This window comes from Haliotis rufescens, unplaced genomic scaffold, assembly GCF_023055435.1.
Source record: "Haliotis rufescens isolate VD_foot unplaced genomic scaffold, xgHalRufe1.0.p SCAF_3, whole genome shotgun sequence".
NCBI classification, from domain to species: Eukaryota; Metazoa; Mollusca; class Gastropoda; order Lepetellida; family Haliotidae; genus Haliotis; species Haliotis rufescens.
In genome coordinates, this window is record NW_025964001.1 from 53,921,555 (window position 1) to 53,946,864 (window position 25,310).

At 39.0% G+C, this 25,310-nt stretch overlaps 1 protein-coding gene across 4 annotated transcripts in view; it reads left to right on the forward strand.

Annotated features, from left to right (window-relative positions):
* LOC124116159 (regulator of G-protein signaling 7-like) overlaps positions 1-25,310 on the forward strand; it is a 142,776-nt gene that overhangs the window by 111,120 nt on the left and 6,346 nt on the right. For 3 of the 4 annotated variants that reach the window (XM_046477391.2, XM_046477392.2, XM_046477393.2), the window contains exons 4-15: positions 1,234-1,340; positions 2,393-2,444; positions 4,027-4,168; positions 5,022-5,103; positions 9,897-9,983; positions 12,723-12,842; positions 13,086-13,147; positions 13,455-13,568; positions 15,219-15,350; positions 16,617-16,691; positions 17,430-17,544; positions 18,646-18,738. In XM_046477391.2, the coding sequence (XP_046333347.1) occupies positions 1,234-1,340; positions 2,393-2,444; positions 4,027-4,168; positions 5,022-5,103; positions 9,897-9,983; positions 12,723-12,842; positions 13,086-13,147; positions 13,455-13,568; positions 15,219-15,350; positions 16,617-16,691; positions 17,430-17,544; positions 18,646-18,738 (1,181 nt within the window). Of the gene's footprint in view, positions 1-1,233; positions 1,341-2,392; positions 2,445-4,026; positions 4,169-5,021; positions 5,104-9,896; positions 9,984-12,722; positions 12,843-13,085; positions 13,148-13,454; positions 13,569-15,218; positions 15,351-16,616; positions 16,692-17,429; positions 17,545-18,645; positions 19,858-25,310 lie in introns of those variants that run through there. The other variant, XM_046477395.2, reaches the window with a different exon arrangement.

Genomic DNA, 25,310 nt, shown 5'->3' on the forward strand with positions numbered 1-25,310 from the left:
TCAGTGTGTTTCTGACTGCAGCCTTTGTGACTGTGTCAGTGTGTTTCTGACTGCAGCCTTTGTGACTGTGTTAGTCAGTGTGTTTCTGACTGCAGCCTTTGTGACTGTGTTAGTCAGTGTGTTTCTGACTGCAGCCTTTGTGACTGTGTTAGTCAGTGTGTTTCTGACTGCAGCCTTTGTGACTGTGTTAGTCAGTGTGTTTCTGACTGCAGCCTTTGTGACTGTGTTAGTGTGTTTCTGACTGAAGCCTTTGTGACTGTGTTAGTGTGTTTCTGACTGCAGCCTTTGTGACTGTGTCAGTGTGTTTCTGACTGCAGCCTTTGTGACTGTGTTAGTCAGTGTGTTTCTGACTGCAGCCTTTGTGACTGTGTTAGTCAGTGTGTTTCTGACTGCAGCCTTTGTGACTGTGTTAGTCAGTGTGTGTCTGACTGCAGCCTTTGTGACTGTGTTAGTCAGTGTGTTTCTGACTGCAGCCTTTGTGACTGTGTTAGTCAGTGTTTTTCTGACTGCAGCCTTTGTGACTGTGTTAGTCAGTATGTTTCTGACTGCAGCCTTTGTGACTGTGTTAGTCAGTGTGTGTCTGACTGAAGCCTTTGTGACTGTGTTAGTCAGTGTGTTTCTGACTGCAGCCTTTGTGACTGTGTTAGTCAGTGTGTTTCTGACTGCAGCCTTTGTGACTGTGTTAGTGTGTTTCTGACCGCAGCCTTTGTGACTGTGTTAGTCAGTGTGTTTCTGACTGCAGCCTTTGTGACTGTGTCAGTGTGTTTCTGACTGCAGCCTTTGTGACTGTGTTAGTCAGTATGTTTCTGACTGCAGCCTTTGTGACTGTGTTAGTCAGTGTGTGTCTGACTGCAGCCTTTGTGACTGTGTTAGTCAGTGTGTGTCTGACTGAAGCCTTTGTGACTGTGTTAGTCAGTGTGTTTCTGACTGCAGCCTTTGTGACTGTGTCAGTGTGTTTCTGACTGCAGCCTTTGTGACTGTTAGTCAGTGTGTTTCTGACTGCAGCCTTTGTGACTGTGTTAGTCAGTGTGTTTCTGACTGCAGCCTTTGTGACTGTGTCAGTGTGTTTCTGACTGCAGCCTTTGTGACTGTGTTAGTCTGTGTGTTTCTGACTGCAGCCTTTGTGACTGTGTTTATCAATGTGTGTTTCTAACTGCAGCCATTGTGACTGATCAGTGGCTGTTTCTCAAACTTCTGCAGCCATTGTTTATCTGACTGTATGTCTGGTTTCAGTGGAAGCACTTCATCTGGCCCATCTAATGTCTGCACATGGCTACTTCTTCCCAATAGACGACCATGTGCTCTCCGTCAAGAGCGACAACACCTACTACAGATTTCAGGTGAGGACAGAGAGGAGCATGTTCAACTCAAGTGTATATACTACACTTAGTCTGTCCGACAGACCCTGTAACAAATATATCCAATACAGTCCATGCAGGTGTATATACTACACTTAGTCTGTCCGACAGACCCTGAAACAAATATATCCAATACAGTCCATGCAGGTGTATGTACTACACTTAGTCTGTCCGACAGTCCATGCAGGTGTATATACTACACTTAGTCTGTCCGACAGACCCTGAAACAGATATATCCAATACAATCCATGCAGGTGTATATACTACACTTAGTCTGTCCGACAGACCCTGAAACAGATATATCCAATACAATCCATGCAGGTGTATATACTACACTTAGTCTGTCAGACAGACCCTGAAACAGATATATCCAATACAGTCCATGCAAGTGTATATACTACACTTAGTCTGTCAGACAGACCCTGAAACAAATATATCCAATACAGTCCATGCAGGTGTATATACTACACTTAGTCTGTCAGACAGACCCTGAAACAAATATATCCAATGCAGTCCATGCAAGTGTATATACTACACTTAGTCTGTCTATCAGACCCTGAAACAAATATATCCAATACAGTCCATGCAAGTGTATATACTACACTTAGTCTGTCTATCAGACCCTGAAACAAATATATCCAATACACTCCATGCAGGTGTATATACTACACTTTGTCTGTCCGACAGACCCTGAAACAAATATATCCAATACAGTCCATGCAAATGTATAATAGTTGGCAAGTCTAGATTCTTACAGTTTCATTTCTGAAAATAAAGAAATCCCCTTGGCTCCTTTTTATCGCCCCATGTTTCAAGATTGAGAGATTTAGCAATCAGCACATCTGTCCATTCATCTGTAATTTAGGTGAGCTACAGGGCCTTATGGCTCTATTTTGAAATTATAATGGATGAAAATTTATTTTTGTGTTGTTGACATCATAGAGAACTAATTCACAAGTGTGCTATCAGTAATTAATTGGGTTGTTCTATCAGTTATTCTTTTAGTAATCCGTGTGATGATATCTATTTTGCAGACTCCATGTTTTTGGCCTTCTCGCTGTGGAGAACCAGAGAATACTGATTATGGTAAGATGAGCTTTTTCAATCCAAGGTGGTTATTATGATTTGAATCCTCTTATTGGCCATTCAGAATCAAGGATTTTACCAAATTCATGGTAGAATACTGATGATGTTAAGTGGAGCAGTGTTCAAAAGTTTACTATCATCAAAAATCTGAAATAAGCCAACCTCAATTATCCAAAGTATTATATCTCCATTCTATTATGATGAATAACCTTGATTATACCATACAGTAAAATATGTTTATAACAAACTTGCTTATAACAAACTAACAGATAAAACAAACTTATTTTTTTACCCGGACATTTGTTGTATAAATGCTGTATATATTTATATATAACGAACTACAGGGACAATGAACAAAATTAGTAGTCCATTTGAGTTCATTATAACCGTAGTTAACAATTTGGTTTGTTATAAGTCCAAATGTGACGTCCACAAGACCCAAAATAGCCAACTAATCATTTAAAGCTTTTGTGTGATAGAGGGGTCACAGGTGACCCAGTCGTCTAAGGTGCTGCGATTTGCTGTGCAGAGTTGCGTCCCTTGGGCACGCAAGAAACCTATGATTGTGGGTTCGAATCCCAGTTCGACCCAATTATGTTTCTAGGTTTGTCAGCACCATACCCATGCTCATGGGTTTCACCGAAGTGGTAAACGTCTGGAACCTGCATCACTTCAGGCTTTCCTCCCACATTAAGCTGACAGGCCGTGATATAACTGGAATACTGTTAAAAGCAGTGTTAAACCCAACTCACTCACTTTTGTGTGATAGAAGTTTTAGAGGAAGTTACTGAGAAGAGAGGTGGAGATGGCACTTCCCGAGCGAGTGAGTTTGGTTTTAACTCCCCTTTGTCCGTTATAACACGGCATGTCAGATTGGCGTCGGAGGAAGCCAAAGTGATGAAGTCCTTAGATATTTACACTTCAGTGAAACCCACAAACTTGCATGTAATCCTCACAAACCAAGAAACAATATGAGGAATTCTGGAATTCAAACCCACAATCATAGGATTCTGGCATGCCTAAGGGACACAACTCTGCACAGTAAATTGCAATACATGAGATGACTGGGACATCCATGTTCCTCTTCCTAAAATGAAGCTATTGTAGCAAAGGGTATTGACCATAATAGAATGGAGATATTATATAGTGGATAATCCAGGATGGCCATTACCATGTCATTAAATGTTGAATTCATAATCGTATAACTGCCATTTAGAGAACATAGTTCCCATACTTTTCAAATAATGTTATTCCTGAACATTCTATATTATTTGATTTATGATTAAACTGTACTACTCAAAAGATGTTAAGGAACACCAAGGTTTTTCATATGACGATAGTTAATCTGTCATGCAATGAGCAGTATTTAAACAAAGAATGTGAACCTGTGCTAATGTTTGTTGTAAGACTGCTATAAATATTGATGTATTTCTCTTAAACTCCTAAGTGTTTAGGATGAAGAAGAAATTAATGATCAACCCATTTGGAGAATTTATTTTGGCTTGAAGACTATTTTTGTTTAGACACTAGTCTTCTCATACAATTGTCAAGGGTTAGCTCTAAAGTGTTGCTTTTTTTGCAGCTGTTTATTTATGCAAGAGAACGATGCAGAACAAGCAAAGGCTGGAACTAGCAGACTACGAGGCTGAAAACTTAGCACGATTACAAAAAATGTTCTCTAGGAAATGGGAATTTATATTCATGCAAGCCGAAGCACAGGCCAAGTGAGTCGAGACAACAAGTTGGGCTGGGCCGGTCCTATCTCGTTGATAAAGCTTGGAATTCTCAGTCATAATGGTGTAAAAGTGTTACAATAAAGTTAAAGATCTTCTGTTTTTGAAGTTAGCATGGACAAAGTCAGAGTGAAAAAATGTTTAATTTTAGAAAAAGGTTTTGAATGGTTTGCTGTCATGTTTCATTAGCCCTATAGGACCAAAACCGAAGTTATTACCAACGGTCAATAGGGAGCGTGAGTGACGGTTTTACCCCACTTTTAGCAATATTCCAGCAATATAATGACGGGAGACACCAGAAATGGGCTTCACACATTGTACCCATGTGGGAAATCGAACCTGGGTCTTCGGCGTGACGAGTAAACGCTGTAACCACTAGGCTGCCCGACCGCCCCTGTCAATAGGGAGAGTTATAGCAGCGATTACTTATGATTTGGAAAGCATTTTGTCACTTTTATTTATGTATGATCTTGATATTTTTCTTTGTAAAACAAGTAATAACATGGATAACTCCCTTCCTTGATAATGTCATGAAGTCAATCACTGGGTTGTCTAATCCAGACTCGATTATTTACAGACCACCGTCATATAGCTGTAATATTGCTGAGTGCGGCGTTAAACGTTGATTTTTACCTTTGGCACATGGATGCTAGGGACATTTAAAAATAAGGAGTAAGTTGTACGAAAACGTTTGTCCATGTGTATATTCCAATGAGACAACATCAACTTTTCAAATGTCATGTAATTAAGACCTAGAAATGCATTGGTAACACCTTGCAATGTTAATGATAGACTTTAGAAGTGTAACTTTGTTAATGTATTCCATGATTTATTTTTTATTCAGAGTGGACAAAAAGCGTGATAAGCTGGAGCGCAAGGTGCTAGACAGTCAGGAGAGGGCCTTCTGGGATGTCCACAGGCCAGTCGTAAGTGCAGATTGATTCTTCAAATAAGGGAGAAAACATTTCTCTCTGTTTGAAGCCGACCTTGTTTGCAATAAGATTGAGTGAGTGAGTTTTGTTGAACACTGCTTTGAACATTATTCCAGTTACATCACAGCGTGTCAGCTTGATGTGGGAGCAAAGTCCAAAGTGATGCAGGTGATGTTTACCACTTTTGGTGAAACCCATTGGTATGGTGCTGCCAATCCTAGAAATATAATCAGGGTGAATCGGGATTCAAACCCATGATCATAGATTTCGGGCATGCCTATAAGTGATGCAAATGTGCACAATGAATTGAGGCACCCTATTCAACTGGGCCACCCGTGCCCTGTTTTATAAATTAATGTTTTTAGCAAACTTATGAAAAATGTGCACATCGGGTTTTTAACATTTGTACCCCAATGAACACAAAAACATGTTGAGGTCATTCTTATAAAATGATGATTCAGCAATAATTTCACAGACTGATTATTTAATCCTGAATGTACAACAAATTGTAGACAATGTTACGATATCAGTGGCATCAATCAGTGCAATAGTACAACATAAACCCCTCTCACTTTATTATCAGTCAATCAGGGAACAATAGTCCGCTTGTGAGTGTGGCCTAATTTGTTTCAGTTTTAGCAAGCATCAATGCCAAAGTAATAGCTTGGTTGGCCAATATCAAATGACGTGGAATCACTTGCAATATATTTAGTTGGTATTATTATATGTCATGGGTGACCATAAATTTGTTGCCAACTTAATTTTTTGTGATATTTTCCCCTCTGACTCAGATCCCACACTTAGACCCATTAGTACTGAATTTGAAGTAATAACCGCCCAGGGCGCTCTCAAAATTAGAAATAGTGGGCTCTTATCAGAATATCATGTTGGTGAAAAAAACAGAGTTGAAAGATTGTATATTTCGTGGTTTATGCTGACAGCTTGAAATGTTGATATACAACAGGTATATTTTTCCAGAATTTAATTGCCCGTAATTAAGGGTGCATATAACACACGAGTGTGTATTATATACGAATAAATAAGTCTTGTGTTCCTTGATCAATCAGAAGGGGTGTTAAGTTGAGATTGTTCACTAGGCAATATATTAGCAAATAATGCTTATTAGAGCGGGGTGCTTATTATGTCGAATACGGTAATTAAGATAAAAATAACGAGAATTTAGAGTCATGATTTTTTTAATTGATGATGTCAGAACCTGTGCTCTTCTCTGTCATGCTATGAAATAGATAGCAAACATTACGTGATATAGTTTAAGTTTTTTATCTCATCTGAATGTTCAACCGATACACCTAGTGAGAAGAATCCTTTGTCCTTGTAGTGTTGGTAGTCAGAAAGAACAATCTCTAGAAACATGTAGAACGGAATGGCTTAAACGTGCATGTATAAAAAATGTATTTGGTGAGGTTTACAGAAAAAAGTAATTTTTGTAATATCATGAACAAAAATCTCGATCCTATCCCAACCCTGCAAAGATAATGGCAAGTCCCCTGGGTTTAAATCTCTCACCATGATCACTAGTATTCATTATGTTCAAATGTGTTATGTTGCTGTATGTCATAGCCAAGGTTGAGTGAATGTCAAAAGTGACTTGTTTTTATTTGATATCAAATGACAGGACTTACTACCATTAATTAATTAATGACAGCCTTCGGTGAGAAGTGAGGCTCTTCCCAACACTGAGGAGTGCTTGTACTATTGACCCCTTCTATAGAACAGCCAGCTGAATGTGGGAAAACCCTGTTATAGTTCTTCAGGAAGATAGTGTCCAGCCATGCCACTTGAGGAGCCATCTTGTTATACTGTTACAAACAAACAAATCCTAATTTGCTCAGTATTGATAAATCATTGTTCACATTACAAGCATTGATTTCATCTTTACACTGATACTCATTCTCCTCGTTATAAGGCACAGAATTTAGCTCCTACCTAATGCTCATGTACTTATGTATATTTAATAAATATGTGACAGTAAAATTTAAAATAATAGTAGTTTGGAGGGATAATGTTGCAGAGGTTAAAAACCCCACCAGAAACCTTTTGCTTTATAACGAGGGAGTTACAGACAGCTTTTGTGATGCAGTGGAAATTTTTAAGAGTGTTGGGTATAGATGCTTGTATATATTGGAAAGTATATTATCCTGCAACTCAGAATTGCACTTTAATCAAAATAATCATTGTGTCGTCATGAAAGAGGAAAATGCCAGTTTTTTAGGCAGATGCATTTTGTAGGCATGCTTAGCACATCACCTAGTATTGATTGTCAATGGAAATTCATAGTTGGGTACAACCGTAGTAATCCGGGCGAGAATATCAGACATGCTCTGTGGCCAAATTGGCTCATCGATAAAGACTTGAGAAAGAGCCTCCGTAACATGCATGCCTTTGTGTTTGCTAGATGTTTTTATCATTCAAGAAAATTTAGAAAGGGAAATTAATGCATCTTATTTCCTTATCATTTCTATGTTAGAAAATGTGTCTGAAATAGTGCTGTGTATGCAAGGGACCCGGCATTCCCAGCACTTCCTGTAATTTAGATACACTTCTGTACTTCATAGATGAAAAAAATTAACATTCTGATATTTGCATTATAATTCTTGGATATGACAGAAGTAGGGAGTTTGTACGTAGGGATCAATTCTGAGATTGAAGGAAATCCTGTTTCATATTATTTAATTCATATTTTTAACTTTAAACGATTGTTGAAAGATTCTGTGGAAATGTTCTGAAAGCTCTGCAGAATACATGGCTAGCAGTGGGACAATTCCTCAATACACCTATATAGCCCGATGCATCAAGTTTTGATACAGCTATTGCTTCCAGTGTTAATGTATCGATACTCAACGTTACATTACATACCGGTAGTTATAAGTAAGTCACCCATATTGTGCTGCACAGTAAAGTTGAAAAAAAATTCAATTTGAAGTTTACACGATATATGACTTTTCAATCGGATGAGAGGCTTGTCACATGACCACGAATCTGTCGTTCATAAGTGTATGAACAACACATTTTGAGGTTCATGAATTTTGCATGAGACTATTCTTGATATGTCGTAAACACTGACGGACTTCGTCCACATTCCGGGGGTAAACCCTGGAAAATCCCAAGCATGAATAAATACAGAAGCGTTATTTCTGATCATTTATACCCTTTAATCTTGAACTCCAATTTGGAAACAGGGAGTAAGACATGCATGTGTAGCAGGGCGTGGAGTCATCCCACAGATGACATCCTTACCTTGTCAGTTTGCTGACAGGGTTAACCTCTTTGGTCATGTGGACAAGGCGTCCAACCTGTGATCAGAAGGTCCGTGGTTCTAATCCCGTCACAGGACTTGGAAATTTTATGACCGCTACACATGTACACAAATATCCTCACTAGAACCCATCCTTGTGAACTAAGGAAGAGACGCACACCCAACAATACCCACCCGACCCGGGTACCCGAGTTACCCATCCCAGCCCTAGAATCTATTGTTGTAACCAAACTACAGACTTAAGTGTGGAGCAAGTTGAGCATACACACACTCATGTCAAGCCTGACTGTTGTTTTCCGTGATACACCTGGTTGTTGTATGGCGCTCCGTGTAAACATGAAGTCACACATACTAAATGAAATTGTGCATAGAGCCTTCAGTCTGCCACGTTGTCAATGTTGTCCAGAATTCTGTTCTGGGCAACATTGAAATGCCTTGCCACTGATGCTTGTGATTGAATAGCTTCAAGTCTACCAATAGCTTTTGCTCACATTATTACCGTATTCGACGTAATTAGCGCTCCTCTCTAATAAGCGCCCATGGCAATATTTGCTAATATATTGGCTAGTGAACAATCCTAATTAGTACCCCTTCTGATTGATCAATGTACACAAGACTTCTCTATTCGCTTATAATACGCACTCGTGAGTTATATGCACCTTAATTATGGGCAATTAAATTCTGGAAAAATATATCTGTCGTATATCAACATTTCAGGCTGTCAGCATAAACCACAGAATTTACTATCTTTCAACCCTGTTTTTTTCCCGCCAAAATACTATTCCAATAAGAGCCTCCTATTTCTAATTTCTATTACATCGAATACGGTATTAATCATGGCAAAATTGTCTTTGTTTACTCTGTGATTTGTAAAAATGATGTGTCAGTTAAAAGACATGATACTCTTCCAGTATCGCCAGGGTAGAATACATTGCCAAAGATACCTGTCACAAATTCCATGACTGGCATGTGAAAACTGCTTTTCTATTCCCTAAGAAAACAAGTTATGCAATTGTCATCGAAATTAACTCTATCAAAGACAATACAACTGTTTTGTGACACTGTATCAGTCAAAAAGAAAATTTAGATTTTATTTTTTATTTGACAGTCCACAATGGAATACATTTGTTTTTGAAAATATTGTTACCACCTGTGCATTTCTATTTTGGGAGAGTATACATTTATGTTCACTCCATAGGGAGTTGGGTTTACCCTGATGGCGTGGGATGCTGCTCGATTTGATTCGATAACAAGCCGCCCATCAATTAGCTGGAGGGGCAGTGGGGTGGCCAAGTGGTTAAAGCATTCGCTCATCACACTGCAGGCTCAAGTTTGATTCCCCACATGGGTACAATGTGTGCAGCCCATTTCTTGTGTCCACCCGCCATGATATTGCTGGAATAGTGCTGAAGGCAGCGTAAAACTTGCTCATATAGCTGTAGGAGTGCTGAGTGCGGCATTAAACAAAAAGTGGAAATTCTTCTGATTGTAAGAAACATATGTGTTTCAGCCTGGTTGTGTCAATACGACAGAGGTGGACATTAAAAAGGCTTGCCGCATGAACCGCCACTCGAAGATCACAAGAGTAGGAAGCCTGGTACGTATTAACTTTTCTTACTTTTTGCAAACACTTGTAGACACATACAAATACACATATACATGGCAGTATATTTTACATTTACTCATCCTACTTTAGTTGTTTCAAATACCAGTTACCAAGTTTGGATTACAGGTTGGAATAGGCCCCCACTAATTGCCCCCTCCCTCTCCCGATCAGTCAGGTGTAGTAGCCATCTCCCTCCTCTCGTCAAGGATGTAACTCCAACAGTAGTGGTGGTACGCCATGTCCCCCCAGACAGAGAGCCTATCTTTGATGGTCAGCCATATCCCCCCAGGCAGAGCGCTTATCTTTGATGGTTAGCCTGTCTTTGATGGTCAGCCATATCCCCCAAGACGGGGAGCCTATCTTTGATGGTCAGCCTATCTTTGATGGTCAGCCATATCCCCCAAGACGGGGAGCCTATCTTTGATGGTCAGCCATATCCCCCCAGGCAGAGAGCCTATCTTTGATGGTTAGCCTATCATTGATGGTAAGCCATATCCCCCTCGAGACAGAGAGCCTGTCTTTGATGGTCAGCCTATCTTTGATGGTCAGCCATATCCCCCAGACAGAGAGCCTATCTTTGATGGTCAGCCTATCATTGATGGTTAGCCTATCTTTGATGGTCAGCCTATCTTTGATGGTCAGCCATATCCCCCCAGGCAGAGAGCCTATCTTTGATGGTTAGCCTGTCTTTGATGGTCAGCCTATCTTTGATGGTCAGCCATATCCCCCCAGGCAGAGAGCCTATCTTTGATGGTTAGCCTATCATTGATGGTAAGCCATATCCCCCTCGAGACAGAGAGCCTGTCTTTGATGGTCAGCCTATCTTTGATGGTTAGCCTATCTTTGATGGTCAGCCTATCTTTGATGGTCAGCCTATCTTTGATGGTCAGCCATATCCCCCCAGGCAGAGAGCCTATCTTTGATGGTTAGCCTGTCTTTGATGGTCAGCCTATCTTTGATGGTCAGCCATATCCCCCCAGGCAGAGAGCCTATCTTTGATGGTTAGCCTATCATTGATGGTAAGCCTATCTTTGATGGTCAACCTATCTTTGATGGTCAGCCTATCTTTGAATGTCAGCCTGTCTTTGATGGTCAGCCTATCTTTGATGGTCAACCTATCTTTGATGGTCAGCCATATCCCCCCAGACAGAGAGCCTATCTTTGACGGTCAGCCATATCCCCCCAGGCAGAGAGCCTATCTTTGATGGTCAGCCTGTCTTTGATGGTCAACCTATCTTTGATGGTCAGCCATATCACCCCGGACAGAGAGCCTATCTTTGATGGTTAGCCTGTCTTTGATGGTCAGCCTATCTTTGATGGTCAGCCATATCCCCCCGGACAGAGAGCCTATCTTTGATGGTTAGCCTGTCTTTGATGGTCAGCCTATCATTGATGGTAAGCCATATCCCCCTCGAGACAGGGATCCTGTCATTGAGGGTAAGCTATATCCTCCAGACAATGAGCCTGTCATTGATGGTAAGCCAAATCTTCCAAGACAGGCAGACTATTATTGATGGTAAGCCATATCCCCAGACAGGGAGCCTATCTTTGATGGTAAGCTATATCCTCCCAGACAGTAAGCCTGTCATTGATGGTAAGCTATATATTCCAAGACAGGAAGACCATTATTGATGGTAAGCCATATCCCCCAGACAGGAAGCCTATCTTTGATGGTAAGCTGTATCCTCCCAGACAGTAAGCCTGTCATTGATGGTAAGCTACATCTCTCATCCTCTCTCCTCCTCCTTCTCCTCCCCTCCCTCCCTCTCTCTCTCTCCCCCCCCCCCCCCCCCCCCCCCCCCCCCCCCCCCCCGACAGTGATCCTATCATCCTATCATTGAGGGTAAGCCATGCCCCCAGGACAAAGAGCCTACGTCGCTGGATCAGAGGTTCATGGCAGCAATGGCCTCCCCGGAGGCTCGTCTCAGGAGTGTGCGGAGGGGTCAGCTTGCACTGCCCCAGGAATACTCTTGCCATTTCTCCAGCCTCTGCTGCTCCGTCAGACTGCCTGCAGAGGCTTGGGAGGAGGTTGTGTGACACACGAAGGTGCAGATAGCGGTACAGATAAATGTGTTACAAGCACTGGCAGAGCCAGGGAGCACAAGGGGTGTGCACGGGTGTGCGACCCCACACAACCCCAGCCCACCACCCCACATCTTACAAGTGGTACCCTCAGTGGCATATTGGCACATTCTAGGTGTACCTTGAACACACACAGCCCATTTTAGTGTGTGTGCCCCTCGAAAACACACACACACACACACACACACACAGAGTTCAAATTACTTGAATGAATCAGGACTACAAATTTGTCTGAACCTAGTACCCCTTTAAGAATATGTTCCTTCTATATTATTTTAAGGTATGCATATATTATATTAAGACTTATAAATGGCAAGTTACAATATATAATACCAGAATAAAATGTCAATTTCATCTATTTGCTAAATTGATATATTCTTGCAGGATTTTCTGTTAAATGTTTACCATATTTTCCTAAGATGTTTCTTAAATGTTGATCTCCTGTCCAGACTCGATTATTTTCAGACCGCCATCATATAGCTGAAATGTTGCTGAGAATGGCGTGTTGAACAGACAAAAAAACAAATGTATTTTGTTGATAATGTTGATAATCTTGTTCATATTTTCCTAGGATGTTTCTGCAATGTTTGATTACCATGTTCATGCTAAGATGTTCCTAAAGTGTTAAGTGTTTTTCTGCCTGTTAAGGATATGAGGACTACAAATCGTGTTTCTCTGCAGCCTAATTACGCAGTCCCTGGGGGCAGAATAAGCCCCAGTGTCTCTGAGGCTGATCTTCATAACCCCACAGACTCCATACGAAGGGAGGTAAGTGCTGTGTGCTCAACCCATCAAGCATCTCAGATAATTATTTTCTCTCTCTCTTCAAAATAAAACTTTAATTCAGATTTCAATCATGTTCACCATTAGAGGCTTTAAAGGTTATATTTTCTTGACTGTAAGATGTGATAAATAATTAGAATAATTAGCTGTTAAGTTTTGTATATTTCTCCATTTTGAGTCCATGAGCTGAATATTGTGATTTTAAATGTTGATGCTTCTCTTTTTCAGATTGATGCTCTACGAAGGAAATTAGAGAAAAGAAGAGTGAAAATATCAAAAGTCACAGAAAGGTATCGTCCACAAAGAATAAAATATTGATGGAAACAGTCTTTCACAATTATTGAACACATTGGGATTTTTATCAATGGGAGATAACTCCTCAATATTTTGACGTTGTAATAACGTAATCATAAGACTAAATATTTAATCTGTGAATATGTTTTTGAGAAAGGCCCGTACAATCTGTCTTGTGAAAATTATTCTATTATTTACAGAGAATATAGAGTAGTCGTGGAAAACTGGACTGATAAACTGTAGAACAGAATTTGTTCAATTTAACTTTAAATGTTTAAAGCATCTTTCATTGTCCTGTTTCAGTTACATGGCTTACTATGAGCAATACGCAGAATACGATGCCTTCATAACCAGCCCCGATCCAACCAACCCCTGGATCTCAGATAACATGGAATTCTGGGAGACAGAAAAATCATTGTAAGTTCATTTTCCTTATGATAAAATACATGATATTGGGACCCGTGAAGATTCCGGGGTAGAATAGGTCTTCAGCAACCCATGCTTGCCGTAAAAGGTGACAATGCTTGTCGTAAAAGGCGACTAACAGGATCGGGTGGTGCGGCTCGCTGACTTGGTTGATGCATGTCATCAATCCCAATTGTGTGGATCGATGCTCATGATATTAATCACTGGATTGTCTGGTCCAGACTCGATTACTTACAGACCGCCGTCATATAGCTGGAATATCGCTGAGTGTGGCGTTAAACAACAAACCAACCAACCAACATGATGTGGGAACCTGAATGTATCTGCTGTTAATGACAGTGAACCCATGGGATTACTGCTGCAAACAGGTTGCCAGTGAACTAGGCCTAACAGGCAACTTTGTGGATTGTCTGGTGCAGACTTGATTATTTACCAGCTGCCTTCATATACATGTTGCTGAGTGCAGTGATAAAAAACAAAGAAAGAGAGTTAAACCTTGTTTGTTAAGTCATAATCGAAAAATATTTCAAGTACCCCAAAGGCCAAGACCAGTGCTGATTTAGCTGACATTTGGCTGGTGGGATTTTGTAATCACTGCGCAACTTCAACTGTCGTGTATGCGAGTGTTTTAACGACATAACGTCAGTCAATATATTGCCGATATGAAGCAGTGAACCGAGAGTCATAGATTTATGGTTAAAGATATGGTGTTATATATATCAGACGAGATGGATTTAATTCCCATTTTACAACATGTATTGCTTACGGCCAAAATGAATGGGAGTAGTCATGCAACATTCTTTAAACTATGATATCACTGCATTGCAACAGACTTTCAGTACTGTATGATGTCATCAGTGGAGTTTTGAATAAAGTTAGGAATTGATGGAATACGTTTGATGTGCATGAGCTTATGTCATAGCACCTTGGAATGAATTGTCCCAGCCATGATGTGTGTAAAAAGTGCTCACAGAATTCCAATCCGATTTTATAGATGGCAACCAAACTGAAATTGTCATTTGGACCTTTATTCAGCAGTTTATGCATGTATCATTATGAAATTTGATATGCTTTTCGAAATAATATATCTTTCATGACATAGTTTGATTTTTGATACCTTTACGACTCTTTGACTTTCAAATACCTATCTTTTTTCTAGTGTCGCTGTATTTTCTACATTTCACTTGAAACTACAAGGCCTAGTTGAAAATTTTCGTAAATGATCTTAGTTATGTTGTTTCGGGGTTTTTTAATTTGCTTACCGGATTTTGTGCCCATGTTAAACATGGCGGCCATATTTTCGAAACCATTAATGAATATTAATCAGCCTTTTTTTCTCGAAATATATTGACAATTGGCATGGATGTTAGTGTCACCAAAGTGTAAATGCTGTTATTGCAAGCAATAAAAATCAAAGTATGTGCAAAATTGGAATATATCTTAGACCCAACCGCACACTAGCTTGCCAACATGTTTCATCCTATTATCTGCATACATGGGAGAAATGGCACAAGTAGTTTCCACATATGATTGTCATGGAAACCAAATCTGATTGGAAAGAAATTGTGCAAGCAATAATAGAGGCTGCTTCTGGGAGTCCCAAACTTGTTTGCTTCCTTCAAGTGCCGTTCCTATTGACAGAAGCGGTCGTGACATCCCGCAACGCCGAGTCAAGAGGTGGGCGTTCTCCGTGGAGGAACTACTCAATGACACAGCAGGGAGGGACCAGTTCAGCAAATTTTTAGACAAAGAATTTAGTGGTGAAAATTTAAAGTAAGTATATGTGTGTCTTCTGAGTGTTATCTGCAATTTGTGGGGCATAACTGCTGACCTTTTACTCTGAGTACTACTTACCTCAAGTAGACTATCAGTTGTACTTACTTCATATTAACTAAGTCCTACTTACTCAAACAGACTATAAATACTACCTACATCAGGACCCGTGAAGATCTGGGGTAGAATAGGTCTTCAGCAACCCATGCTTGCCATAATAGACGACTCTGCTTGACGTAAGAAGCGACAAATGGGATCGGGTGGTCAGGCTAGCTGACTTGGTTGATTGTCATTGTATCCCAATTGCGTGGATCGATGCTCCAGATGTCAATCACTTGATTGTCTGGTCCAGACCGCTGTCATGTAGCTGGAATATTGGAGTAATTGCATAAAACAACAAACAAACAAAACAACTGACATCAGATAGACAATAAGCACTACTTACAGTTATTCGTAGAGAAAGACCGCCTCCGTGGTTTAGTGGATAGAGCATCCGTCCGGAAAGCGGAAAGTCATGTGTCTATACTGTGTCTGAGTGTTAAACTGCGGCAAGGTATCTCAGTGGGCCAGCACTATAAAATCTGCATTCGTCCGAACTAGCACGCACACGCACACGCACACGAACACACACACACACACACACACACACACACACACACACACACACACACACACACACACACACACACACACACACACACACACACACACACACTGCATATGACAATGTAGACACAATTTTATGGATAACAACTTCTTTAATACTGTAAAAAGCGATGTTCCTGTATAGATCCTTATACCGTTGTCAAGCCAAACAAGCCGTTGGCTTGACAACGGTATAAGGACCTATACTAGAACATCGCTTTTTACAGTATTAAAGAAGTTGTTATCCATAAAATTGTGTCTACCTTGTCATCTCAACTTCTAAGTAATAACTATCAAACAATTTATACTGCATATGATTTGAAAATAATCTAACATCTGACAGGAAGGAACTATGTATTACCAAATATAGGATGCTGGACAAGTTTTGATATGGAGGAGGCATTTAGGGCATTCAATACATTGAATACGGTAGTGCTTTCAGTAATTGAACATAGCTGCACATTTGAGAGGTTAGTCTTTTGTGACAGATTTTCTGCTTTGAGACTTCCAAAACATGACAGTAGTTTAGGAATTGAAATAATTTTTTCATGATTCCACCAATTTTAAGGTGGTGGTAAGACCTTGTTGTCAGTAGGTCATGTGTATGTGATTGTGTTACAGATTCTGGCTGGCATGTCAGGAATTAAAGGGACTTCCGATGCGGGAGGTGAATAAGAAGGTGCACGAAATGTTTAGGTAGGTTTGAGATTATTTAGCCTCACTCTGGAGGTGAATGTGTTTCTAAACTAAACTAACAGGAACACTTTGTACCCAGTTTTCCCCTGCTAGTGTTAATACATGTCTTTTCAGATAGCCATTTCTGTTGAATGTTGTGTCAAAGTTTATTAAGCACAGTTCTGCCTCCTCCTGGTCACCCAATATAATAGGAGCACACATTGGCCGGATCACCTCCTCTTGTTGCAAGCAGAACCAGTGAACTCCGAGATGACTACAATCTTAATACAATCAGATCTTTTAGTCGATACATTACCTCTCTGCGTGAAAGTCAGACAAGCCTTCATGGATGGTAATGTTTGGTGAACACTGCGAAATTTGTCCACCCAGTCTAAATGTAAGATGCTTGGGTAGAATAGATCTCCGGGGTAGAATAGATCTTCAGCAACCCATACTTGCCGTGAAAGGCGACTATGCTTGTCGTAAAAGGCGACTAACGTGATCGGGTGGTCAGGCTTGGTTGAGTGCGGCGTTAAACAACAAACCAACAAACCAAATCTTGAGGCAGCAGAACCTTCTTAGCCTAGACATTGTTGATCTGGAAACCCATCCTTCTTGATTATTACTGTATACAAAGAGGAATAACTTCATTATTTGGTAGTAAGGGCCACTTCACTGGGAAGTTACCGTCTGGATAAGAAGGGGTTTTTGTAGGATCTTTCTACTCCTGTGAACTATATATTGTGTTGTCTGTTCCAGTGAGTTCTTGGCGCCCGGTGCACACAACCCCGTGAATGTCGACTGCCAGGTGATGGAGCTGGTCAGACGCAGGGTAGAAAATAGTCCCACACGATTCTGCTTCGATGAAGCTCAGGTGAGTTTGGGGAGGGATAGTTCCAAATCCCCAGCAACTAATGTGTAACTTTTGAAATAACTTTTGATTACAAAGTCCAGGTGACCCCCCCCCCTCCATGTCATATATAGTTCCAAATGACTTGCAGCTGTGTTTGTTTACATCAGCACTCGCACATCTGGAAGCCTAAAAGAACTTATGGAAATGTTACTTTTTTATAGTGATTCATAAACACATGCTCATAATATGGTCGGAATCATATAAGAGATTGGCAGAGATTTCTTATGAAAATTGAAGGGGTGTTGTCAGTGTTATTTATATGCAACGATTTTTAGCAAGTTGGCATCACATCTATGTAAAGAGTTCATTGAAAGTAGTTCCTGATAGAAGACCTCATTTGCATACTTATCAATCGTGATACCAAGTTTCATCGGATTTGTTAATCGCATCCATAACACTATCCATTGATAACAGATTTATGTGATGGTTCAGGAACATCTCCAAAACTACAACTCACCATCATAACTCATTCACTGACCAACCCATGAAGATCCGGGGTAGAATAAGTCTTCAGCAACCCATGCTTGCCGTAAAAGGCAACTATGCTTGTCGTAAGAGGCGACTAACGGGATCAGGTGGTCAGACTTGCTGACTTGGTTGATGCATGTCATCGTATCCGAATTGCGTGGATCGATGCTCATGATGTAAATCAGTGGATTGTCTGGTCCAGACTCAATTATTTACAGTCCATCGTCATATAGCTGCAATATTGCTGAGTGTGGCGTTAAACAACAACCAAACAAAAAAACAAACATTCACTGACCAGGGCCATGGGTGGCACAGTCGTCTTAGGCACCACAATTGGCTGTACAGAGTTGCCTCCCTTGGGCACGACAGAAAACTATGATCATGGGTTCGAATGCCAGTTCGCCCCGATTATGTTTTTAGGTTTGTCAGCACCATACCCTTGCTTCTGGGTTTCACCAAAGTGGTAGATATCTGAGACCTGCCTCCCACATTATGCTGACACACTGTGATGTAACTGGAATACTGTTCAAGCAGCATTAATACTGACTCACACACGCTCACTCACTGACCTGCCATCATCGTTGTCTGTTGCAGGACCATATATTCAAGCTGATGAAGAGCGACAGCTACAGCCGCTACCTACGCTCCGATATGTACAAGGAATTTTTAAGTGGGACCCGGAAGAAAGTAAGACTTCTTCCCGTTCTCCCCAGCACCTGGTCAGCTGGGTTTAAGCACTGACCATTGTCCACTACTGTTGTTGCTCATTCACACTTCTGTTTCACTGCAGCCGCCAGAAACAAGACATTTAGCTTCTCAGGCAATACTTTTCTTTCTCTGACCCTAAAATATTGGGGAAAACTCTATAAAGAAAATCGTTTTTATCCTGCCAGATGCATTTTCGTCTTAAACAGAAAGAATATACAATACCAGCATGTAAGACTGCAAGACTTGCTAAACAAACCTTTTCAAAAACAGAGGAAATTGTTTTGGTATCTTTTTTAATTTTCCCCACCTGCCAACCAGGAAGTTTCTGAAAAAAATTATTTAAGAAATAAAAAAGTCTGGCTTCACAACATAATATAATCAGAACTGTTGTCTTTAAAGATATTTTATAACTGTAAAATTCGATTTCTCAGCAATAGGTTCTTAGACGAGGGACTTTGAAGAATTGAGGGCTCCTCTTTTACCGATTTGGAAGAAATTGTTCCTGGTTTTGTTGTTCCTATGGCCAGCCTTTTAATATTACTTGGAATTTTAGTTGGAAAATAATAACAATAGAATGGACCTAAAAGCAGCCATTACGGACAAGAAATAACAATAGTTGTTTTCTTCTTATTCCTTCTAAGCCGTTAAACTGATTGTCAGGGTCACAGATTTAACTCGGTGAAAAATAATATACATGTCGTCTAAGGACAAGGTATGGTAGGGCCCTTTTTTGACCACTGAAAATGTCAATTTTTTAAGAGATAGATGGCATAACCATGGCCTTAAAGGCCACACATATTTAATGGTGTACAGATTTGTGCACCTAAATTAGCTGGGATTGGTCGGATTAAAAACTAATATAATAAACTAATATTGTTCTATTTCATTTTGGAAAAAGCGATTTTGATTGGTCAGTTTATTAGGGAAAATAAATTGTAATAAGTGGAGCATGTTTAGTATTTCTACAGTAATCTATGTACCATATTCGACGTAATAAGCGTCCAGGGTGCTCTCAAAATTAGAAATAGGGGGCTCTTATTAGAATACTTTAGTGAGAGAAAAAAACAGAGTTGAAAAATCGTAAATTTTGTGGTTTATGCTGACAGACTGAAATGATACAGAAGAAAAGTCTGTGCGTATTATACATGACAGGTATATTAATACATGAGTGCGTATTATACACGAATAGATAAGTCTTGTGTACATTGATCAATTGGAAGGGGTGCTAATTGGGATTGTTCACTAGCCAATATATTAGTAAATATCCCCGTGGACGCTTATTAGAGATGGACGCTTATTACATCGAATACGGTATTTACTTCTGAGAAGTGTTCTTTTTTAGAAGCTTGCAGTCCAGACTAAAATCAATGCATTTGATAAGCTATTGTTAAAGATAGTAATAGTTATTTCATTTTGGTATCAGTTTACTACACCTGTCAATCAAATTAGTAAACCACAAAAATTAAGATTTGCTAAAGTCTCTGGGAGACAGGAATTGGGGAAGATAATTCTTTTTTCACTTCAGACATTTTTTCAAGATATCGCATATAAAGAAGCTAAATGTTGGCTTTCATGTGACCTACATGTTGACTCGACCTATAGGCTCACCAAGTGTGTTAATAGCCATTCCCTTCTCGTCATAGGTCTAGGATGAGTTTAAATTGTAATTTGTGTAAATACAAGAACTTAAACATTTGTAAATAGTCACATTTTAGCTAATTTGATATTCAAATTCTGAATATGTACGTGACTTTCCTGAATATATTGATCTGTACTAATGTTTGAATGTTTGCAAATTTAAGCATATATTCACTATCAGATTTTCTGTTGGTTGAAATCAAAACGTGTAAATTTTCAAGTTTCTGATTTTCGACCTACTCGACCATGAATCGTATACTTCCTCGTCTGAAAAGACATTCTTGTTCTTAATAAAGTGTTAGATATTATACCATTCTTGCCGTATTCATCAAAAAGTTGGAATGTTGGTATGAATCTAAAAAATGAATGTGTTCATTTCAGTACATGTAACTTTGTACTCTGAGTAAACAAGCTTATTTTGTCAGTTTACTGATTTTTCTGTACAATGAATTTTAAGAGGGTGTTAAATAGACGAAGAACCTCTTGATTGGCCCATTTTTGGAAGGGTCTATGATTGGTAAGATATATTGAAGAATATATTCATAATATGGGGAAGATTTGTACATGCAGACCGGAGGTGCAACAAGTGAGGGTATTGTTAAGTTTTAAATTGTAAATATTTGTAATATATATAAGCGTGCCAATAGTTTCCTAATCAGGTATCCAAGTGTCGATTCCTTGATTATGATAATATTTCCTGTAAATATATCAATTGTGTGTCCTTATATGATAGTCTAGATTGTCCACACCAATGTGACATAGAATCAATAGTTGTTAGTATAGTAACATTCAGTCATGCTCCATTGTTGATCATGATAGCATATTACCGAGGATGCATGTGTTGAAAGTAGCTTGCGAGACTAGGATGTAGGAGTTTGATTTTCGACTTTGAAATTGGGCTTTCATCATCAATTTGTAGCATCTGTCCAACCAACAGGTTTACCATTCTGAGACCTTTTTTCTTAAATGTGCATGTTTCGGAAGTCTGGAATTTCCTTGTGCAAAGACAGAGTTCATTACATGATATTTACTGTTTTCATTATGTTATAATGTTCATTGTTAATGTGATAATCTCGCAGTATTATAGTCATATCCACACAATCCTTTCACATCAGTTCACTTTATATTTCATAGTCAAGATTTAATTCTTTGTTATCATTTCATATTTATTGTTAAATGAATAAAAAATCATTAATCAAGAATCGTTTGTGATAAAATGCAAGTTTTATTAAGTTTGTTTTCATTTTATTACCTTTGGAATATGTTGCATATTGTCCTAGTAATTGATGACGTCCCAGATACTGACAGGTAGTTATCAGTTCATATTTAATATGTTGAAATTTAAATACAGGTACTATTTCCATGACCTTTTTTTTCAGTTTTTGCACAAGTCTTTAAACGCATCTTGATATTAATTTCACCATTGTCTATTTGCAAACTGCTTGTTATAACTTCGTTTGGTGTCATTAAAAACCACCCTTTTTGTCCTTCTGTTTTCTAGCTACTGTTTTGGGAAGCTCATGTTTTATTAAAATGTTATGCCAAGTTCCCACATTGATACGTTTTCAAATATAGATTGAGAAAATTAATATTTGGAAAGCAAAATATATTATGTTTGTTTCCATTATGTTTATAATAATATAAGAACCTTTCTTTTAGTTTAGTTTACATGTCAGACTTTCTGTGTTTTCAATAGGACATGTGTTGACAACAACATTATATAGAATATAGCATTTGTAAAGTCCCAACATTAAAACACAGATACACATAAACTTATGTTTACACAAAGTTTACCAGTTTTTTTGTTTTGAACTTTTACTTTTTGTTATTTGAAATAGATTTTCTCAATCTTTATTTCCTTAACAGCATTTTTTTGTGTATTATATTACAAGAATTTTGTTATTCTATGAATGTGTTTATGTTTCTTTATCAAAATATTATGCCTGTATTCATTATGCTATTTATTTGTGTATTAATATTATATTTTTGCTGTAGAGTGACCACATTTGTGTGATATTCTGCAGATGATACAAATTAAAGTTGTTTTGTTTCTACACATTCTGTATGTTTTGATTTCGTTGAAAAATATTAATTTTGGAATAGATGAATATATAGAAAAAGGATAGTTCCCTGGTATTCGGAAGCACATAGCAAAAATTATATATAGGTGAATTTTTATTCGCGCAATGGTAGTTATTTTTGGAGATGGTAAGCACACAGATCAATATTTACAATGAAAATGATGATGAAAAGGCTGACAACAAAACTTGCATATCCAGGTGACTGACAATAAGAGTAAGTTCGAGATAGAAATGTCCGATAAATATGTATTCACTCCCTTTGAAATAGATTTGTTTACAGATATACCTGCAGTCTATTGGCATTTAGAATTTTGAAATAGGCACTGGATCCACTCTGTTTGCAGTAGAACCAATATTGTATTTGGGGCACAGTTGAAGTGTTTCCATTCTCTTGGAGTAGAACATATTTTTGAATAGACATTTTTATAACTAGAGATCTACTTTGCTGTGAATATGTCTGCTGTTCTCATGTTAGTAGAATTGAATACCTCTCCATGTTGAATAAAATACAATGGGTGTTTGTATCAGGTTGTGAAGTACACAAGGAGTATTTCTTTTGAAATTCTAGCAGCATTTGAATAATATTCCAAGAAGATGAGTACAGACGAATGTCTCCTGACACTCAATGATGGACGTATTTCACTAAAGTTGTTAGGTAATCTGACATATGTAAATAGCTTACCTTGACAAATCAGGTTAAATTCTCCAGGTATAGAATTATTATATACATATTTGAACATGTGGATTACCTTAGGAGATATGTTCTTCAGCAGGAACAGAAATATGATCATTCAGGTTAGCTATGAAATAATCGCTTGACTGATGTCTGACATTTAATTGTTTTCCTATGCCTTCAATGAGCTTCTCAATTTTGTCCTGCATCACCATCACCACACTGTTGCTTGTGTTGTTTGAATCGTTGTTGTAAACGTTGCTTGCGTTGTTGCTGATGACGTGCATGGCCAGATTGTTTGCATCTTACAGAGACCGAAGAGAAAGGAAGGGAGATAACTCTCCCCGACCATCGGAGTCACTGTTACCATTAATCTCACTTGAACAAATACTCTTGATTCATGAAGCAAGGGAGACAACTCTCATCACCATCCTCATTGGTAACGAAAAGGCCATAGATCACACTGTCCAGAACAAATATTACCAGTAGTTTTAATTCATTCCTTGATTTATGACAAAAGGGAGATAACTCTAACCTAGCATCATTCTCATTGGTTACCTTAAAGGCCATAAAAAACATTTGACAAACTAATACGTTTACACCATTCCTTGATTCATGATTCAAGGGAGATAACTCTCAACTGTCATGATTCTCAATGGTTTCCAAAAGGCCATAAGTCTTAGATTAGTTTTAAACTATTCTGAAAGTCCATGAAGTATTAATATAATTATAACATCCAATACCCTTGCCTTTTGCTAAGGGATTAATATAACGTGAACATGTTTTCAGCAGAATAGATGTTTAGTTAGTCTGTCTCTTCACATGTGACCTCGGGGTCACGGGTGGCCCAGTTGTCTAAGGCGCTGCGATTTGCTGTGCAGAGTTGCGTCCCTTTGGCACGCCAGAAACCTATGATTGTGGATTCGAATCCCGGTTCACCCCGATTATGTTTCTAGGTTTGTCAGCACCATACCCATTCTCCTGGGTTTCACTGAAGTGGTAGACGTTTGAGACCTGCATCACTTCGGGCTTTCCTCCCACATTAAGCTGACACGCCGTGATATAACTGTAATACTGTTAAAGCTGCGTTAAAACCCAACTCACTCACTCACTGATCCTGAAAGAGATCCACATCACTGTTGTGATTTTACCTCAGTTAAGAAGCACGCCACCTGTGATGAGGTAGCATTTCCTAAATTAGATCACATCATCAGTGTTTGTAAATGATTTGACTCAGGTTCACTGTAAAACAGCAAGCTCATTTAGTGTGTAAATATTATCATCAATATCCATAAAATAGACAAGACAAATTAAACCCCAAACTGCATGGATATATTGGGGTTATGTCCCCTGGCTATTAAGGGGATCTAACTCTTACAATTTCAAACCAAGGTTTTACAGACTGAGAATCATGACAAAGTTGGTGATTATAAACAATATGATTGTTTGCATTTTTTTCAGCGGTCTGTTTGAAGCCATGCCCTGAACACAATTTAATATGAATTTCAGCTGCGTTCATGTCATACACCTTTTTCATGCAACAGATCTTTTACCCACCACTGGTAGTGTTTACTGTAAATAGATTTTCACCCCCGGCCCCTGTTAGCCTTAGACAACAAGTTCAGACCCAGGTCAACAGTTGAATATAAGGAACATCTATACAATTTAAGGCAGCTGTGGTTGTATTCTCCTCAGGGAGCTGAAAATTACACTTGAGTGCGCACTGATCAGTTGTTATAATAATGTGGTGTTGGGACCAGACACTGGTGGTTGGATTTGGGACATGACAAGATATGATTATTATGGAAATTAAATGTTCCTCTTGCCGCGTGTGTGCCTGCCTACTTTCAAAATTTGGGATTCAAAGCCTGCTTATAGAGTATTCAGGATGCAATAAATACAACTTAAATAGTATACAGTACGCAAGATGCAGATTTTCGATTTGAAGTCATTTGGCATGCTTCGAGAGTATCCAAAATACATTTAAGTGTCTTGATCTTTCACCTGACCATTTGAGGGGCCGATCAGTAAGTGGTTGTAGTTAGTGCATGATGTGGAATTCTATTTATGATTCTAGTACATTGGTTGTCACCCTTGAAGTTTTCCTCAGCTGGTATGGGGATGCAAGTGGTTAGACACAGGATGCAGGACAAGTTACA